Genomic DNA, 16,686 nt, shown 5'->3' on the forward strand with positions numbered 1-16,686 from the left:
GGCCGGACTGGGGACACTACGGGGAGGGAGGAGAGGGGGAGAGAGTGAGAAGTGTGTGTGGAGCAGATGGGACACACAAGCTGAGTGTTGACCAAAGCTGCCAGTGTTGATTCACACTCTAACTATGTACGTTAAGGCCCTACATGTCACCATTACAGGCAGAGAGTCATGCAAATAAATGAGGGGGACATTCCACAAAAGCAATTCACATCACATCAGCAGCATTTTTAAAGGCGCTCTATCCGATTTTTTTTTTAAAACGTGAAAAAAACAGAACTAGTTAATTTTAAAGAAGGGGTATTATGCAAAATCAAATTTCTGGAGCTTTCTAGCATGACTGAAGAGGTTTCAGACGTCATCCATGCAGGTAATCTAGCAGACCTTCCAGGCCCAATTTGAACCTTCCTTATGATTAGCAGTATGATCGTATCCAAAGCTGATCCCACAAGTCTACATTGTTTTTGGTAACTATAGTATTTTCAAAACAATAAAAGGTAACATGGTGATCTAAATATGTTATATGTTAGCAGTTAATAGAAGTGTAATAGTCACTCAACAGTTAGTAGTGGTCCAAATGTATCCCTCATTTTTTGAACGCATTCAGCATTTTACATATTCCCAGCAATTTTATACTCGCATTTCAACATTCAGAGACTAGAGTGGCGTTTTAGTTTCACACTACTGCTAACAAGCACTAGCATGCTAACTGCGCACCAGCGTAGTGATGCAACTGTATTAAAGTAGTAAGTCATAGTATGGTATTATTATGCTTAATATTACATTAAATACTGTACGGGGGAAGCAGATAATCTTTGGTAGAAACAGATAAGCCTTTTGATTGTCATTATTCAATTAATTAATTAATTAATTAATTAATTAATTAATTAATTAATTAATTATTTTTTATGTTAGCAGTAGCAAAACATTGCAAAGTACCATGCAGAAAATGCATTGGACAGTGATTGTGAGCCAGTAGCCATATGTTGGTATCATAGTGTAATTGCATAAGTAATTTTTCAAGGTTTTGGGGAAAATACAAAAATAAACTGCATATGCCAATGAGATGACAAGGGCGGTTTGTGTTTTCTGGGCTGTAAAAATCTTTCTGATTGACTAAGGACAGAGCCACCTACAGATGCAACAGAGTCTGGCATTTGACAAAAAAATACTTAGGCACTTATGCTATGAGGCCAGCATAATAATAAAAAAAAGTCTTAGACAACTGGAACAATTGATAAAAAAAACATTTTAAAAGTTCAAATCCAGCTGTTTGTGAAAGCTGGCCCAGTCACATATGCGTAATACAGATTATTGAAAAAATCCATTCTAAAATCCATTTTCCTGTGAGTCTTTTGTTATTGCTACCTGTTACCATTACCGTTACATTACATCTCAACCATTATCCAGAACACTTGAAGAGCACAGCAATCTTACCATGCACAAAGTGTGTGTGTCTTACCTTTAGCTCCCCGTAGCACAAAGCCAAAGCCCTCATTCTCTTTCTTCTGTAAAACTGCATTCTTCTCCTCGATGATATAGTCACTGGGAGAGACACAGAAAAGGCAAGTGTGAGTCCTATCATTGCTCAAAGGCACAGGAACAGAGGACCATAGGAACATAGAGTTAGAACACGCTCTCTGATTTTTAAACTCATGTTAAAAGGCCACACGAGACTGCTGCTAAGCCTTGACACATACACCTACTGTATGTGAAAATATGCACGAAAGTAGTAAAGATAATGGGCACTGTTGATCTGTGTACATGTGAAGACAAAGTGCAAAAAGTCAAGCAGCTGCAAACACATTTTTAAAGGTGTGCTATGTAACTTTGCTGGCGGTTTGCCATCTACTGGTCTCCATGGAGATATTATTGCTTTGTCTGAAATGTTCTACAGCCTGTACATATTAATTTCAACTATCACCGTAAAAATAATCATTCAAAATAATATTTATAAGTCAGAGTCAGTCAAGATTTTTTGAAGGATAAAAAACTCCTCTCTTTACAGTTTCAAGTAATTTTTTGGCAGTTTTCGTCATCTATGTGTGTTGTCTCCAGTGGCCACTGCAACTAGTTGTAGTTGGTGACATCACAAGGGACTCCGCTAATCACAGCCAGGTGTTTCTGATAACAAACACATGGCAGGAGGTGAAGTTTCACACTGTTCATTATATCCCTAGACCCTGCCTCTCCTCAACTCTCACTCTGTAATGTGGTTGTGAGTGAAGATTAAGTGTTTAGTCCCACTTTAAGCAGCATGGGATTGAGTGGTTTTCGTCTTCTGAAGATGTGAATGTAACATAATCCTTATTATACTGTACATATTAAAGCATACATAAAGAGAGTAGTAGGTAAATATGTAAAACAGTGCCGTAGACACTGCTTGTTGTTACTTTTTACTAATTTATTCCACCTTGTTCACTTTTGGCACACTGTTGTGGAGAGAGCCCAGTACTGTCGTTGTTGTTGTTGCTCCATGAAACATAGCGCAAACCTTTCTGTGAGCGCAGGTCAAATTTGTGTTTGGATCCTCTGCTTCTGCTCTCATTCATATGCACAAGTACCAGTATGTCTCACTACAGCCTTTTATCCACTTTACTCTTTCTGGTCTCTGGCCTTAAATGTTACACTAATGCACCAGAAGCACTGGGCTTGTTCATCCTACCTGACACACACAGACAAACATTTCCATGTCCAATGTTCAACAATAGATGAAATATTACAATTATATAATACAACAGTGGATTTTTTATTTGTAATTCTTATGTTGCACTTGGTGTGGGCACTGTTCTAAGTGAAGTAAATGAACAAGCTATATCCATCAATCATCAAAAACACTAAACATACATGCTACCTGTGACTTTAGCTGTAATTCCAGCTCTATCTGAACTATAAAACCTCTTCATTGAGCACATGGCATGTTATAGTCAAGATAACAATTATTCAATTACAAAATTAGATGTCAATTATCTCAATAGTCGATTAACATTTTCAGCCCTACTACAAAGACATAAAACATGTAAATAAAATGTGTGTTTATTTGCTGAGGGTGCATTGGTAGCATGTTGCCTTTAGATGGCAGCAGCTCAATAACAGAAAGATTACTTATGACCTGAGTATAGCGCGTGGCTCAGTTAAACCCAGCATACCTGTACGAGTTGAAGTTGTCGTAGGATCCTACAGTGTAGTGTCGGAACAGTCTCTTAGTCCGGTCTTCTCGACTTTCTGGAAAAACACGCATACACACAAGTATTAAATTGTTGTTACATTAAAGTAATATGCATTAGCATGAGTAAATATATTGTAGTACATTTAAAAACAATAGATTAGCCACAAAAAAAAGATTAGAATATATATATATATATATATATATATATATATATATATATATATATATATATATATATATATATATATATATATATATATATATATAAAAATTCCCTGATTTCCTCAATTGAAATCTTGTCTCTCTTATACTCTAACACATAAATGACGCAGTTACTTTTAAATGTCAAGCAGACCTAAAATTATATGAGATTTACACTCAGATTCTCCAAAAAGAAGTAAATGTAGCTGTCTAATTCAACTAAACTCTGTAATAATTAGATTGAGCCAGTAACAAAGTAACTTTATCTGTTCCAAAGACAATGGTGTGTATGCTTGTATCATCAACCTGAAAGTGAATCCTTATATTCGTGTCAGCATGTTGTCATACCAGCTGCAGCTCATAAAGCATGTGCACAATCCTAATTGCAGCAGCAGTGACAGAAATTACCCCACCACAGAGAAGTCATTATTACACCCCACTTAAAACTGTACAACCCGAATGAGAGAAGGCTTCATGTATCTCAGTAGCTACAGTTCCTAACCAGTTTAACAGTATTTTTGTGTATGGACATTTTCACATTTACTTTTCGTTGCGTTTCCTTTATTACGCATACAAACAGAGTAATGCAAAATCTCTATTTGAATGTGCTGTACTGTACATAGTCAAAGTCAGAGCCTCTTGCTGTACAGAATAGTGCTGTAGCCTTATATGTTATTATACTTGTACAGTGTTGTGTTCACTCTAAATCTTTCTTAAAGTTATTTGTCTTGTTTTCTGAGTGCCTATTTCTATTCTCTTGGTGTTCTTGAACTGTGTGTTGCAACACTGAAATTTCCCCATTGTGGGACAAATAAAGGTTCTCTTATCTTATCTTAATACTATGGCAAGTATTGCTGTACGGATCCAGCAATAAGTTTTGGAGTAAAACGTATTGAGATTTTTAATATTGGCGTATAGTGGCTAACATTATCCTTGCTCCCCACCAATTTGAACTGATCTAAAAATTTAATATACAGATAAAAAATATTACATTTCATTCAAAAACTGCATTTTTGGAGGAATTGCTAGTATTGACAATTTTGCGTGAAAATACTTTTGCAACGCCTTAGTGAGGATTGATGAATTCATCTTTATTAGTGACTACCCTACAACCTGCTATTTCAAAAATTAGCGTTTTGGCAATATAGTATTAATTTTAGATGTATTTAAGATTATAGCATGTTGTAATATTTTCTGAGACCCAACAATTGAAATAAACAGCAGTTAATGATAAGCAGGCTTGAAAATGTGCACAAGGAGGTATATTATGTGTTTCCCTGTCAATTACTCCTCCACTAATTCTAGTTCAAAAATAAAGAAAAGATCTGCCATTATAATACAAACAAACAGGGAAAAAGAGCCGCTTCCTGGGATAAAAAAAATAGAGAACAGAACACTGGAGTTTGAGTGCCTCCTGGATTAGAAGGAGATTGTTGAAGTAGGAAGCCACATACTGTATGAAGTATTCAATGTGGGTGAAGTGTCTTGCCCGGGGACACAACAGCAGCAGTGTCCCGCATTATTCCCATTGGTTGACAGTGGATGAGATGTCCCCGCCTGTCTCTAATCTGATTACATGGTTATTGAAATGAATGACCGTATCAGATGGTGGCCCAGAGTAATCAGATTAAATATGTTTTCATTAATTAGTAGTGGATGAACTGGGTGCATGTTGGCAGCTTGTGTTGGTACGACTCAGGATGTCAGATGTCAAATTTGAGCGTGATAAATGTGAAAAAAGCATGTCAGGCCCAGGTATTTGAGAAAAAATTGACTTGCCTCAGTGTAGCTACACTGTCAGCTCTTGAGGTCAAAATAAGACTACTGCGTGCTGTCAGCGAATAATTATGAAGTGTTTTATTGTCTGATAATTAGAAGTGCACTGTTAGCTTTACTTTCAAAGCAAAACTCCACTCACTCTCTCAAAGTTGTGAAAAGCACTTGTATACTCATCACTGTGGGCAATTAAGATGTTCAGAATGTATAAGGTAAGTGAGGAGTAACTTTAGACCATTGCTAACTGTTTAAAATGAACTAGTTCTGTTTTTTCATGTTTTTAAGAGTGTAAAAATTAGGTACAGCACCTTTAAATAAAATATAGGCATAATCCTATACCAATCACAGACAAGTTCAATGACATGGCAGTATTTGAAGTAGCAGTATGTGGAGTGAGGTGGAAGTATTTGGAGTAGAGTGGAAGTATTCAGAGTGAAGTGGAAGTATTAAAGGTGTAGTATTTGATGAGTGAATGCTGAGTCAGTTTTGATTCATTGTGGAGCAGCCTTTTATGGGCCATGCTCACACACATCACATGTTTGTCCCTGACTCATAAATAAAGCATGGGGAGAGAGGGAGAGAGAGAGAGAGAGAGAGAGTGTGAGGGGGGGAGAGAGAAGGAAAGAGGGGAAGAGAGAAGAAGAGAGGAAGAGAGAGAGGAAGAGAAAGACTGACAGAGACAAAGAGAGAGATGAAGAGAGAGAAAGAGAGGGAGAGAAAGATCTGTGAACATGGTGAAAACAGTGTGGTAAAAGGAGATTATAGAGCATACCTCACATCAATCTCCAAGTATGTAAGAATACCCAACTCACACAGTGCAGTTTTACTTGCACTGTATTAAACTCACCATATTTCATGTGATATTAGAGACAGAAATGCCCATTTTGATGTTGCCATATTGATGGCAACAATTCCTGACTAATATTATTTTTATATTGTATTGTGTAATTACAGGCCCTGGGCAGCTAAAGTGGTGACAACTGTGTGTGACATTAGAGACTCGGACCACAAGATCTTGCTAGATAAGATTGAGAACACAAAAGGAAAATTATTTTGTGAGCTTTTTCATATGTATGCATTTGCCATTAAACAAACAAATGTTAATTTAAGAATTACACCACCTGAGAAGTAGAGGTTCCAAAAAGCAGTGCTAAAATGAAAGAAAAAATACTTCTATTCTATTCTCTTGCCTGCAATCCAGAATACACACTTCTGCAATATTTTACTAAAATGTGAGTCTGACCACTGTTGAATCTCCCTGAGTTCAGATGGACATGATTGACAAGTGGATTAGTCAATCGGGGACACACATGGTCCGTCAGTATCAAAACAAATATGGCTGCTTATCGGGAAAAAAAGAAATAGAACTGGGGACTGAAAAACATCACAGATTTAACAAACGGAGCACTAAACTTTGTTCATCTGAGGTAAGAGAAATTTGATTTTGTTTATAAATGATGGGTGACCAATGAGTTCCTTTGTTTTATATGTGTCACTGAAATAAACGAATTTGATTGCATGATCATGATTGGCTCTGGCCTGAGACACGATGGAGGGAGTTACTGCTAGGCCTCTGTATAAAAGCCCAAGCCCAAGACTGATAGTCCTCTGTATAAAAAAAATACAGAAAGATATGACTACTAAGCATGTAGACAAATATAGATCCCAGTGTGGAGTCCCGTACACTGTTTAAATCCACGCGAGTTACCACCATGCTGTGCCTCTGAAAATGATGAAAGAATGGCCCTGTTCTTCTCCTCTTTGTCCAATCTCACAAGTGTCAGTGCTGGGGTCACTGGACCATGGAGCGAGACCCGAGGCTGCTCCATTCTCCCCTGCATGGAGTGCTATGACATGTCTTTATTTTCCCCTCCAAAGCAAAGCACCTCTGCCGGACTTTCTAATCTGACGTCAAATTGCCAGTGGATGAGACTCAAAATGAACTCCAAGTGGACTTCTTTCATTGTGCCGCAAAAATTGCTCATATAAAGAACATCAGATACGGACCGGGGAAATGAGGGGAAAAGGAGACAGACAATGGCGGGATTTCATGGGAGTTCACACACAAGATTCTGAAGCTCCATGGCTAATGCTCGACATGGAGAGAAAAAACACAATTGGTTGGCTTTGCTAAGATGGCAATTCAAGAGTAGCTTTTCATATCTTTTGTTGCGTGGTAAGTAAGTAGAGAGTTTCAAGCCAGATGCCTTTTAGTATATTGTGACTATAAGCTAGTGATGGGACTTTCGGCTCTTTCAGGGTATCTGAAACTTTTGGAATGTGGGAGTGTGTTTGTCCTTTGAAATGATCTAAAATCTAAGTAATTTAAAAAGTGTTAATGTGATAATGTCATGTTATGTGTGCAAAAGGGTCTCTTTGTGCACATTTTTATGTTGATTCACCATCAATCAGTATAAAAATGCACAAAAAATTTAAAAGAGAAAGATTTGTTTCTTTAAAAAAAAAAAAGCGGTCCAGTTCCATACGTTCACGTCAAGGAACTGTTCAAAATTCACTGATTCGTTCACAAAATTCACATCACTACTACCAATAGGCTGAACAAAAAGTCCATATTGCATAATGATAGTTAGGAGATATTAATGCACTATCCACATGACAAAAAACACACATGTTTAGGTTTTTAAAAGATTAGATTGAGAATCAGTGTTTTATTACTTTTTTTTGAAAATTGGAGGTTTTACCAAAAAACACTTTTGATTGAATAAATGCAGGATATATATATATATATATATATATATATATATATATATATATATATATATTAATGCCAAACTGTGGAAGATTCCAGGTAAAGCAATAACAAGCAGGTGGCTGACCCTCCACCACAAAAGTTACATAGTACATCTTTAATGTAGCCTAGTGTCTTGCTCAGAGACACAACAACTGTACACCCACAAGCAAGTAAAGACAAAGTGTAGTGTTTAAAATATAAAGAACATGCTATTAAAATGAAAGAATATAAAAGCTGAGTCCCCATGACATCAGCTCTACATGCAGCGTTCAAAGCTGTATGTGTGTAAGCGATTGCCCTGCAGTTTTGGGACATGACATTTCCAGATCTGCCATCTCTGCTTAATTATGAGCAATAGTTTATCCCATCAAGAGGACGCAAATCAACAAAGAACAGTTTGTTTCATTGTGTGCAAAATAAGAAGGAACACACAAAGAAGGTATGCAAAGTGCCAAAGCTGAGAGCACTCAAGCCAAACAGTCTTGGGTTCAATAGATACTTTGCAGTGACACCACATGCATTAGCAAATATTGTCAAAAAACCTCACAAGCATTCCTGGTCCTGATTAGGCGTTTGATTTCTAACAAAAAGGGTGCAGGTGAAAAAAGTTGACTAATGCTAACTAGTGTGTGACTGTACATATATGTGTAAGAGACTTGTTTATCAGTTCAAAATCAGCTCACCTGTTGTAGTTCCAGCTAAGTCTGAGTTTTTATAATAAAAAAAATGCAGATTAAAGTCTAACTTGAGTAACAGAGCTGCAGACAGAGCAGTGCCTCTAGTTAGCTTCACATCCTCAGAGAATGTTGATGACATCGGCTGCAATGTACGAGTTGTGGCATGTGTAGTATTTCTGTATTGAGTTAGTCATTTTTACGTGTGTCTGAGGAGATTTCGAGTAGGCAGAAGTGGGATATACATTCTCTCACTGAGCTGCAGAGACTGCACTAGCACTGATTCATGATTGTGGGGTGCTGGGGTTTAGTGACATTTCAGATAAGAGAGAGTTATTTTAGGTTATCAGCATTGATACTGGCAACAGAATTGAGAGACTCATGTGATACTCATTCTGCTTTCTGATCACCTTGAGAACCAAAACACCAAATTATAACAAAAACAACATCCATCATGTCCAATGTTTTTGTCATTAAGAATAAATCAGTATTACAATTATTATCAGTAAAAGCTGTATTTGACAGGTGTAACCTTCTATCTAGGAATACAGCCAAGTTTATGAAATTTCTAATCTAAATCTTACATACAGTCTCTTTAAAAAGAACAAAGACTCAGATTTATTAAAACATCAGACCAAATGTAGCAGTATAAGCGTAGTACAAAAATGAAGAACAACTACATGGAAAAAAGTCTACCTTAACTTTGGAATACATGCCAAAAAATACAGAACATACCTAACATTTAACGATTTCTCTGGATAGACTTACCCCAGTACAGATCATGACCCAGGGCACGGGTTGGCTGAGCCTTCACCACTGTAACCACTCCATCAATGCGACTACACAGCACAGGCAGCTCGGACACCAGGAGAGGACAACAATTCATTTTCAGACAATTCTGATTTCCCCCGAAACACTATTCTGAATTTTTCCTTCCCAAAAGTAGCATCTTATGTTGTCTGCACTTCCTCCTCCTTCACAGAGCCAGAGACCAGTTCCTAAAAATACCACTGCTTTGTCAGAGAAAGTAGCAGATGCCTTGAAGATATTAGTCAAGTATAATCAAGGAACACACTTGTCAGGCTTTTCAAATAAAGTGGAAAAAAATGACTGGATAGGCTCAACAGACAAATTTTGAGGAATAAAACCTGCAGAAGCAAAAGTATTAGTGTTATTTATATTACAATGTTGGTTGATAGTGGAGTTATATGAATGTCTTAAAGAGGGGGTATTATGCATACTTTATTTTTAGATTTTTACCATGTTATAACATTGTCCTCTCATCAAAAACATGCCTGAGGAGGATTTAGATGTCGTCCATTCATGTTTCAGTAATTTAGCAATCTTTCCCAGGCCTTATTTGAACCATCCTTATGGTTAGCTGAAAAATTCTGTGCAATGCTCAGCCCCAAGCCTACGTCACCTATGCGCCCATGACAATTCTGCATAAATATACAAAAGCATGAAAAACTGTACAAAACTGTACACAGCAACTTGACAAACCTGATGTGATGTGCAGTAGTTTAGTAGATTCTGTTGTGATTGCACTCTGAAGGGGGAGTGACGTAATGCATATAGCAAATGGAGGAGAGAGTCAGAGTGTCAAAAACAAAACATGTTAATCCTTTGATTTGGCAAATACAGCATTTTCAAAACAATAAAAGGCAACATGGTGGCCTAAATATGTTTTGTGTTGGTAGTTAATACCCAGTAGAAGTAAAATACCCCCTTCTTAATATAAAGCTAGGAAAAAAAGTTCAACACCCTTTTTGTTTTAAACAGGTGTGTTTTTTGTTCACTTGTACAGAAGTGTCAGCAGATCGGATTCATCTTGGTAGAATTTGTATTTAGGCTTGATAATTACAATCAAAATTGTGTCTGTTCAAGGTCACAATATGACATTAAGACTATTTTAAAATTCTACTTTGACACAATATTAAAAAAAATAAATAAAAAAATAAAAAATACATTGGATGATCTTGGGTTTATTATATTAAATTAAATTTAATAAATGGTTATACGGCACATGTGTTATTGCTGATATTGCAATAGCAAATGTTTTACAATAACGTAATGTATGATATTGACTCAACCACACTGGACGCAGTCTTTCATGTTACTAGACCAACATACTGTTCAACTAGAACAAGATGGCTACCACTAAGAACAACTGTTAAGTAAAATGTTGTTAGAATTTCCACAATCCTACAAAATGTCCCTTTGACACATGAACACATTTTACAGGATTATTCTTTAGTTTATGTGTAATAAGGCCTAAATGTGATCATGACTAAAACCTTTTGGATGTTTTTTGTCAGATTTTGAAGAGAAAAACACTGAAAATCCTGTCAGATAAAAGACATAAGTCTTGGCCTCTCTACAAAGTGTAAAATGGTAGACCCTCTGATAGCGCAGTTTAAGTGCATTCCCCTCAATACTCAGTGGTAAAAAGCTACTATTGTGGCCCCAGCTGCCCTGGGGCAGACTGACACAAGCTGCCAATATGCGCGATTGGCTTCAACCACCACCAATACAGTTTCTGGCACTCCATTGTTCACCTGGTATTCCCAGTGGCCTTCCACCCAGAAGTTACGTTAGCTAGCATATGCCAGTTTATAGCTGTTTGGACAAGCAAATGACTGGAAAAAATAACGACCAGCGGACACAATAACAGAAAATGTAGGACAACTTTATATTTTATGAATAATAATTGATTGATATATGATTAATATATTAATTTGATTAAGACAATTAAATGACTGTTTTTATCAAAATATGGCCAAATAATAATATATTAATAATATTATGCTAATAATATAGTAATAATAATAATATGCTATATTATGCTAATAATATTTTACGGAGCACCTGGTCCATACATATCATTGCACAGTGAATGCCTGGGCGACTCTCGGTTATCTGCTCCACAGGTCAAACTTTACAAAGATTCTGTGACCTACAGGCACTTTTACCTTTTATATGAATGTGTTAAGAGTATTGTTAATGTTATAAATCGTTGTTAAACCAGTGAGAGTCATGTATCGATGTCTAGGGGAGTTTCCCCGTAGCCTGAGCCGCTCTGAAAGAGCCAAAGCTGGGCTTCAAGGTGAAACGATCTCTATTCATTTGGTTTAGTTTTACTGACTTTATGCTCATATTCTGCGGCCTTTAAAGGCCATTTATGTTGTTGGAAAGTAAATGCATCTCTCGCACATGGAGACTTTTGGAGACAATGGGAGAATATCCTCAAAAACTCAACTTGATCTGGCTTGATATGAAAAGATAGAAAGGCGGATTCTGCCTTTAGCTGTCTGCTATATAAATTATTATCCAATGATAACAAAAGAAATCCTGCGATGACTGGAAATTATTATGGGTGAATTACATTAAATAAATTATATGGAATTAATATCAACCCAATGCTACTCAATAAAGCGCTTATATTTTAGCTGTCTCCTTCATGCTTGTGCTCCAAGTTCAACTTCATCTCAAAAATGAACAAGTAATACTGGCTCGACACTCTTGGAAAAGACTTTTTTTTTTTTTTTTTTATCTCAGTGAGGTTCTGCTGTTTAGATAAAGATTAAATAAAAAAAAAAATTAAAATAGCTGATGCATTTGATCAAATATTATTATGACGATTACCGCTGCAGGCAAAAACAAAATTTCCTGGGCTGCGGAGGTTCTAATAACTCCTGATGCTCAACTTGTAGCATAAAACATGTTTTACTCCATCATCAGAGCACATGTGCATTACTGATAAATGTCAGGACATCACTTTCATTCATTACAGCTAAATGGCCGGTAATTCCCATTAACAGTCGGTATTTCCATAGTTAACATGACCGGCAAAGAAAAAGTCTAGCATAACCTCTGCTCCCATACAAGTAGCCTCTGAGATCTGACGAGATCAGGCTTTGACAAGGAGGTATGGCCACACAAGGAGTTTCTTAAGTTATGGCTACAAATGTTAGAGCTTCTAATACTGACTGGAATGCTCATACCACATATGTTAACCATCTACAGAAAATCTTCCATAGTGTAGAGACTCTGCACACCTGCGCCTCCATGTTTGTCCCTGTATGCTCCGTCTGTGTGCTCTGCACGGCCCTGTCAAATGTGATGAGTCCGCTCCACTGCCAGACCTCCTTCACATTTGATTCATTGTTCAAATCGCTGCTCCATCTATTACCATTTGATATGGCTTTGTCCTCCAAAGAGAGACAGTGAGAGAGAGAGGGATGGCCCGACACACTCCACTGGCTTTAGAAGAGAAGAAACCCGCCGCGCACCTTCACGACCTGTCAGGGGAGGGTGCTGTGCAGGGTTAAACAGCAGGAATACACTTAAATGATGGGTCAAAAGCACCGAGTCAGCAGAGGCCTGATACAAAAGGTGGTCACTCCTCTCGGCTCTTCTTAATAAAATAAATGAGGTGGCTGTGTTGTTGTATTTGCTGACTCTACCCTGGATATAGAACTGAGGTTCTGGCCCATGCATTCAAACATAATGGGTATTTGCTTACATGTCTTAATTTTCTTTTTTTCTGATTTAAATTGTTTAAAGAGGGGGTATTATACAAATTTTTCCATGTTATAATGTTCTCTGATCAAAAACGTGCCTAAAGAGGTTTTATATGCCATCCTTGCAGTAATCTAGTGATCCCTCACAGGCCCTATTCAAACTCTCCTTACAGTTATCAGTGCCATCCTGTCCAAGACTCAGCTCATAAGTCTACGTCATTTATGCTCCTACGCTGAGACAACTGACCAGGTGACATCAAATTTAAAATGACAACTTCAGTTGCAGGATCTGTTGAATGCTCTACTGAATTACAAAAAAACAAACAAACAAACAAAAAAAAAAAGAATAACCTTCTATTCAGGACAGTATCTGCCAAACTTGGAGAAAGCCGCTCTTATGAGCCAAATAATTGTATCAGTTTTGCCATAATCAAGCACCCCTAGTTTATTGGCAACTTGCTGCACCTTTTACAAACTTAGCTTGTCAAAATTTCAAATGAACATTTTGAGAGCTGGGTTTTTTGTTAAGCCTGCCAAAGAAAAGAGCACCACACAACACAAGAAAACACTAAAAAACAACATCCATTTCGATGTTTTAAAAAATGAAAATAGTTTGGGTCAGTGGACACAGAAAGCTCAAAGATATCGGCATGAGAGTGAGGACAAAATGGCAGTCTGCGATTAGTCCCGCTGTGATAATGATCCAGGCTGGTCGTACAGTAAGTCCACACTGCTCTGTATGTGTGTGTGTTTGTGTGTGTGTGTGCTGCCGCAGTCACTCATGTTTAAGCATTCCGGGCCCGTGCAGACACACTCCCAAACTTGTTAATGGGTGTTCTAAAAATAGCAGCGCTGGATGTGACTAGGTTGATTCATGCGGCTGTGAGTCATTCAATTGCACTGCTGCGTTGGGAGAGAGCGAGCAAGTGAGGGGAGAGAAGTGAAGCGGCTAAAAGAGCAGAAATAAAAGTTTACATGCTTGTTATAATGTTTCACCCCAGGGACAATGGAGCGTAACTTATCCAATCAAAGAACAAGGGAACAATTTACAGTGAGGGCATTTTTGTTTTAGATTCCTATGAATCTTAAAGATGCACTGTGGACCTTTTCTGGCATCTGCCTGTCTCTATGGAGACGTTATTGCTTTGTCTGGAATGTTCCACAGTAAGGTATTTAACCTTGCATTTTCAGCAGGCACAATAGCTTTACGGATTTGACTCACAGGCTGCTCAGGCGTTCTGCATGGAGTCTGGGCACTCCCAATTCCCCCATCTGCCCAAAACACCCATAATAGGTAAGCTAAGAGTCCTGACTAAGCCTAGCTCAAGATCAGGAGATGGGTTTATAGACACTGCACTGTGCACAGGTTGTCACAGCAGCATTGAAGCATGGGTCAAATGCAGAGGTTGTCCAACAGGGACAATAAATTGCACCTTCATATTTGAAAAACACGCATTCTTACTGTGAGAAGGCCCTCCACAGATTTGACCTGCAATTGAAGCGCAAAATGCAACTCTGCACTGAATATATTTTGGGCATTAAGGCAGATATAAGGCAGTGTCCAGCAGTAATCTGACCAGAACTGAAGAAGCAGCTTGGATGAGCAGCCAAACGTCTTCACTCTTACAAGTTTTTTGTCCAGTTGACGGATTTTTCTTTTGGCTTTTACTATGGATAAGACCTGGACGACTGAGGGATTACACAGACACTATTCACTGAAATAAACAAGTTTGTCATACTGTGGAATACTCAATGCAGGGACAAAAAAAACAGGTGGAAGACCCTCACCCAAGAAATGTTACATAGTGCACCTTTAAAGAATGTCTTATGACTAAATGAAATCTAACAGAAGAGAATCACCACAGTAAATTAAAACTATGTGCAGTATAGGTGCCCTTTATGCTACAAAAAGGCTTTTTAATTTTCCAATATCTCTTTTCTTACTAACCAACCTCCCCTTTACTTGTCTATCAGGCTCCATCACTTTCCCAGTCTCATAATAATTACACAACTGACACAGCTCACAGCCAGCAGCAGTTGAGCGCCTCATCACTCATTGGAGCCTTAATGGATTCAATCAATAGTCTTCGCTTTGGCCCCATTTTCTCAGCTGGTCACTGGTCTCAGTCCTCTCTCATTCCGTTTGCCCTCCTCTCCTCCCCTCCTCTCTCCATCTCTCTTGTGTCTCTGCTGGAGGGCCCGGGTAGAAGATGGACTGCTGGCCCCTGGTCGACTGGTCATGTGCACAGAGCAGAGCCAGAGCGGTGAGGAGGCAGGGGTGTGCTGGAATGTGCTCCACGTGTCCAAGTCATGAATGGTTGTGCTACTTTTTAATTCACTACTTCATGTTTGATAATAGTGAATTTTGAGACAATTTTTTGTATACATTTTTTATCTTTCTAATTTACAAATGTATAACTTTTCAGGTGGGGAGTCTGGGGAACCTTTGATCATAGTTATATACTGCAATTAATATTCATAGTTTTATGTTGCCATATGGCCATGGCTATGACATTTGTAGTTTGTAAAGTTTGTTCACGTACAATGGCAGTAGAACTTTTTGTCATTCTGATGAGCAACTGGGAGAAGCCAAATGTTATACCACTTTAGATATTTCTCTAAATGTGTACGAAGTGTGCTATACAAATAAACTTGCCTTACTTAAATAAGAACAGTACAAATAGAGGCTTGTACTTGATTTCAAACCATGATTGAGGAACATGTTTAGTTTGAATCTTTAGCCCCGCCCACTTAGTCCTTTCTACTGCTGTGATTTTGCGCCATGACACAGAAATAACTGACTGGGATGGCACCATGCAGTAGTTCTCCAATCTCTGCCTACAATTAGCTTTTTTGTTGCTCTTGAAAATGCACCATGGCAGAGAATCAAGTATCTGGGACAGTGTTAGGCAATTGGTTTCCCATGATTCTTAGGAACAATGGACAAGAATACATTACATTACAGATAAAGGGTTTTAATACTGTGTTAAAGTTTTGTGTTTCATTTGAGTGAGTCATTTTGAACCCTTATCAGAAAGCGTGGACAGGTTGAGGAGAGCATCAGGTGTGACGGGGCCCTGTTACAGCAGAGGGCAGAGGAAGGAGACAGTGCAGCGTAGTATTTCCTTAATTGTGGACAGGTCTGGCTTTGTGCTTCACTAGGCTGAGACGTATTGGCACGGCTGTCAGTGATGCCTCAGTGCTTGTCTTTGGATAAACAACACTTGTGAGTGTGTGTGCGCAAGGTTAATGTGTGTGCTAGAATGCTGTGTGTGGTAGGCTAGGCTGCTGTGTGCGCTAGGCGAATGTGTGTGTGTTAGGCTGCTGTTTTGTGTGTTAGGCTGCTGTTTTGTGTGTTAGGCTGCTGTTTTGTGTGTTAGGCTGCTGTTTTGTGTGTTAGGCTGCTGTTGTGTGCAGTACGCTGTGCTGTGAGCTAGGCTAGATTAATAGATAAACACTTTATTCATCACCGGCAAGGCAATTTAAGAGTTCAGTTTTCCGGATTTACACAGCATGCGTGCGTTAGGCTAATGTGTGCTCTATACTGATCTAAATAGGCTCATGAGTGTAAGGTTATGACAAACAGCTCTGGAT

At 38.2% G+C, this 16,686-nt stretch overlaps 1 protein-coding gene across 1 annotated transcript in view; it reads right to left on the reverse strand.

Annotated features, from left to right (window-relative positions):
- Positions 1-16,686, reverse strand: part of shank3a (SH3 and multiple ankyrin repeat domains 3a) — a 153,599-nt gene that overhangs the window by 18,240 nt on the left and 118,673 nt on the right. Inside the window, exons 15-16 of the mRNA XM_055222674.1 lie at positions 3,147-3,222; positions 1,460-1,542 (exon numbers count right to left, since the gene is read on the reverse strand). Coding sequence (XP_055078649.1) covers positions 1,460-1,542; positions 3,147-3,222 — 159 coding nt within the window. The remainder of the gene's footprint in view (positions 1-1,459; positions 1,543-3,146; positions 3,223-16,686) is intronic.

Source organism: Periophthalmus magnuspinnatus, chromosome 6 (assembly GCF_009829125.3).
Source record: "Periophthalmus magnuspinnatus isolate fPerMag1 chromosome 6, fPerMag1.2.pri, whole genome shotgun sequence".
In the NCBI taxonomy this organism is placed as follows: Eukaryota; Metazoa; Chordata; class Actinopteri; order Gobiiformes; family Gobiidae; genus Periophthalmus; species Periophthalmus magnuspinnatus.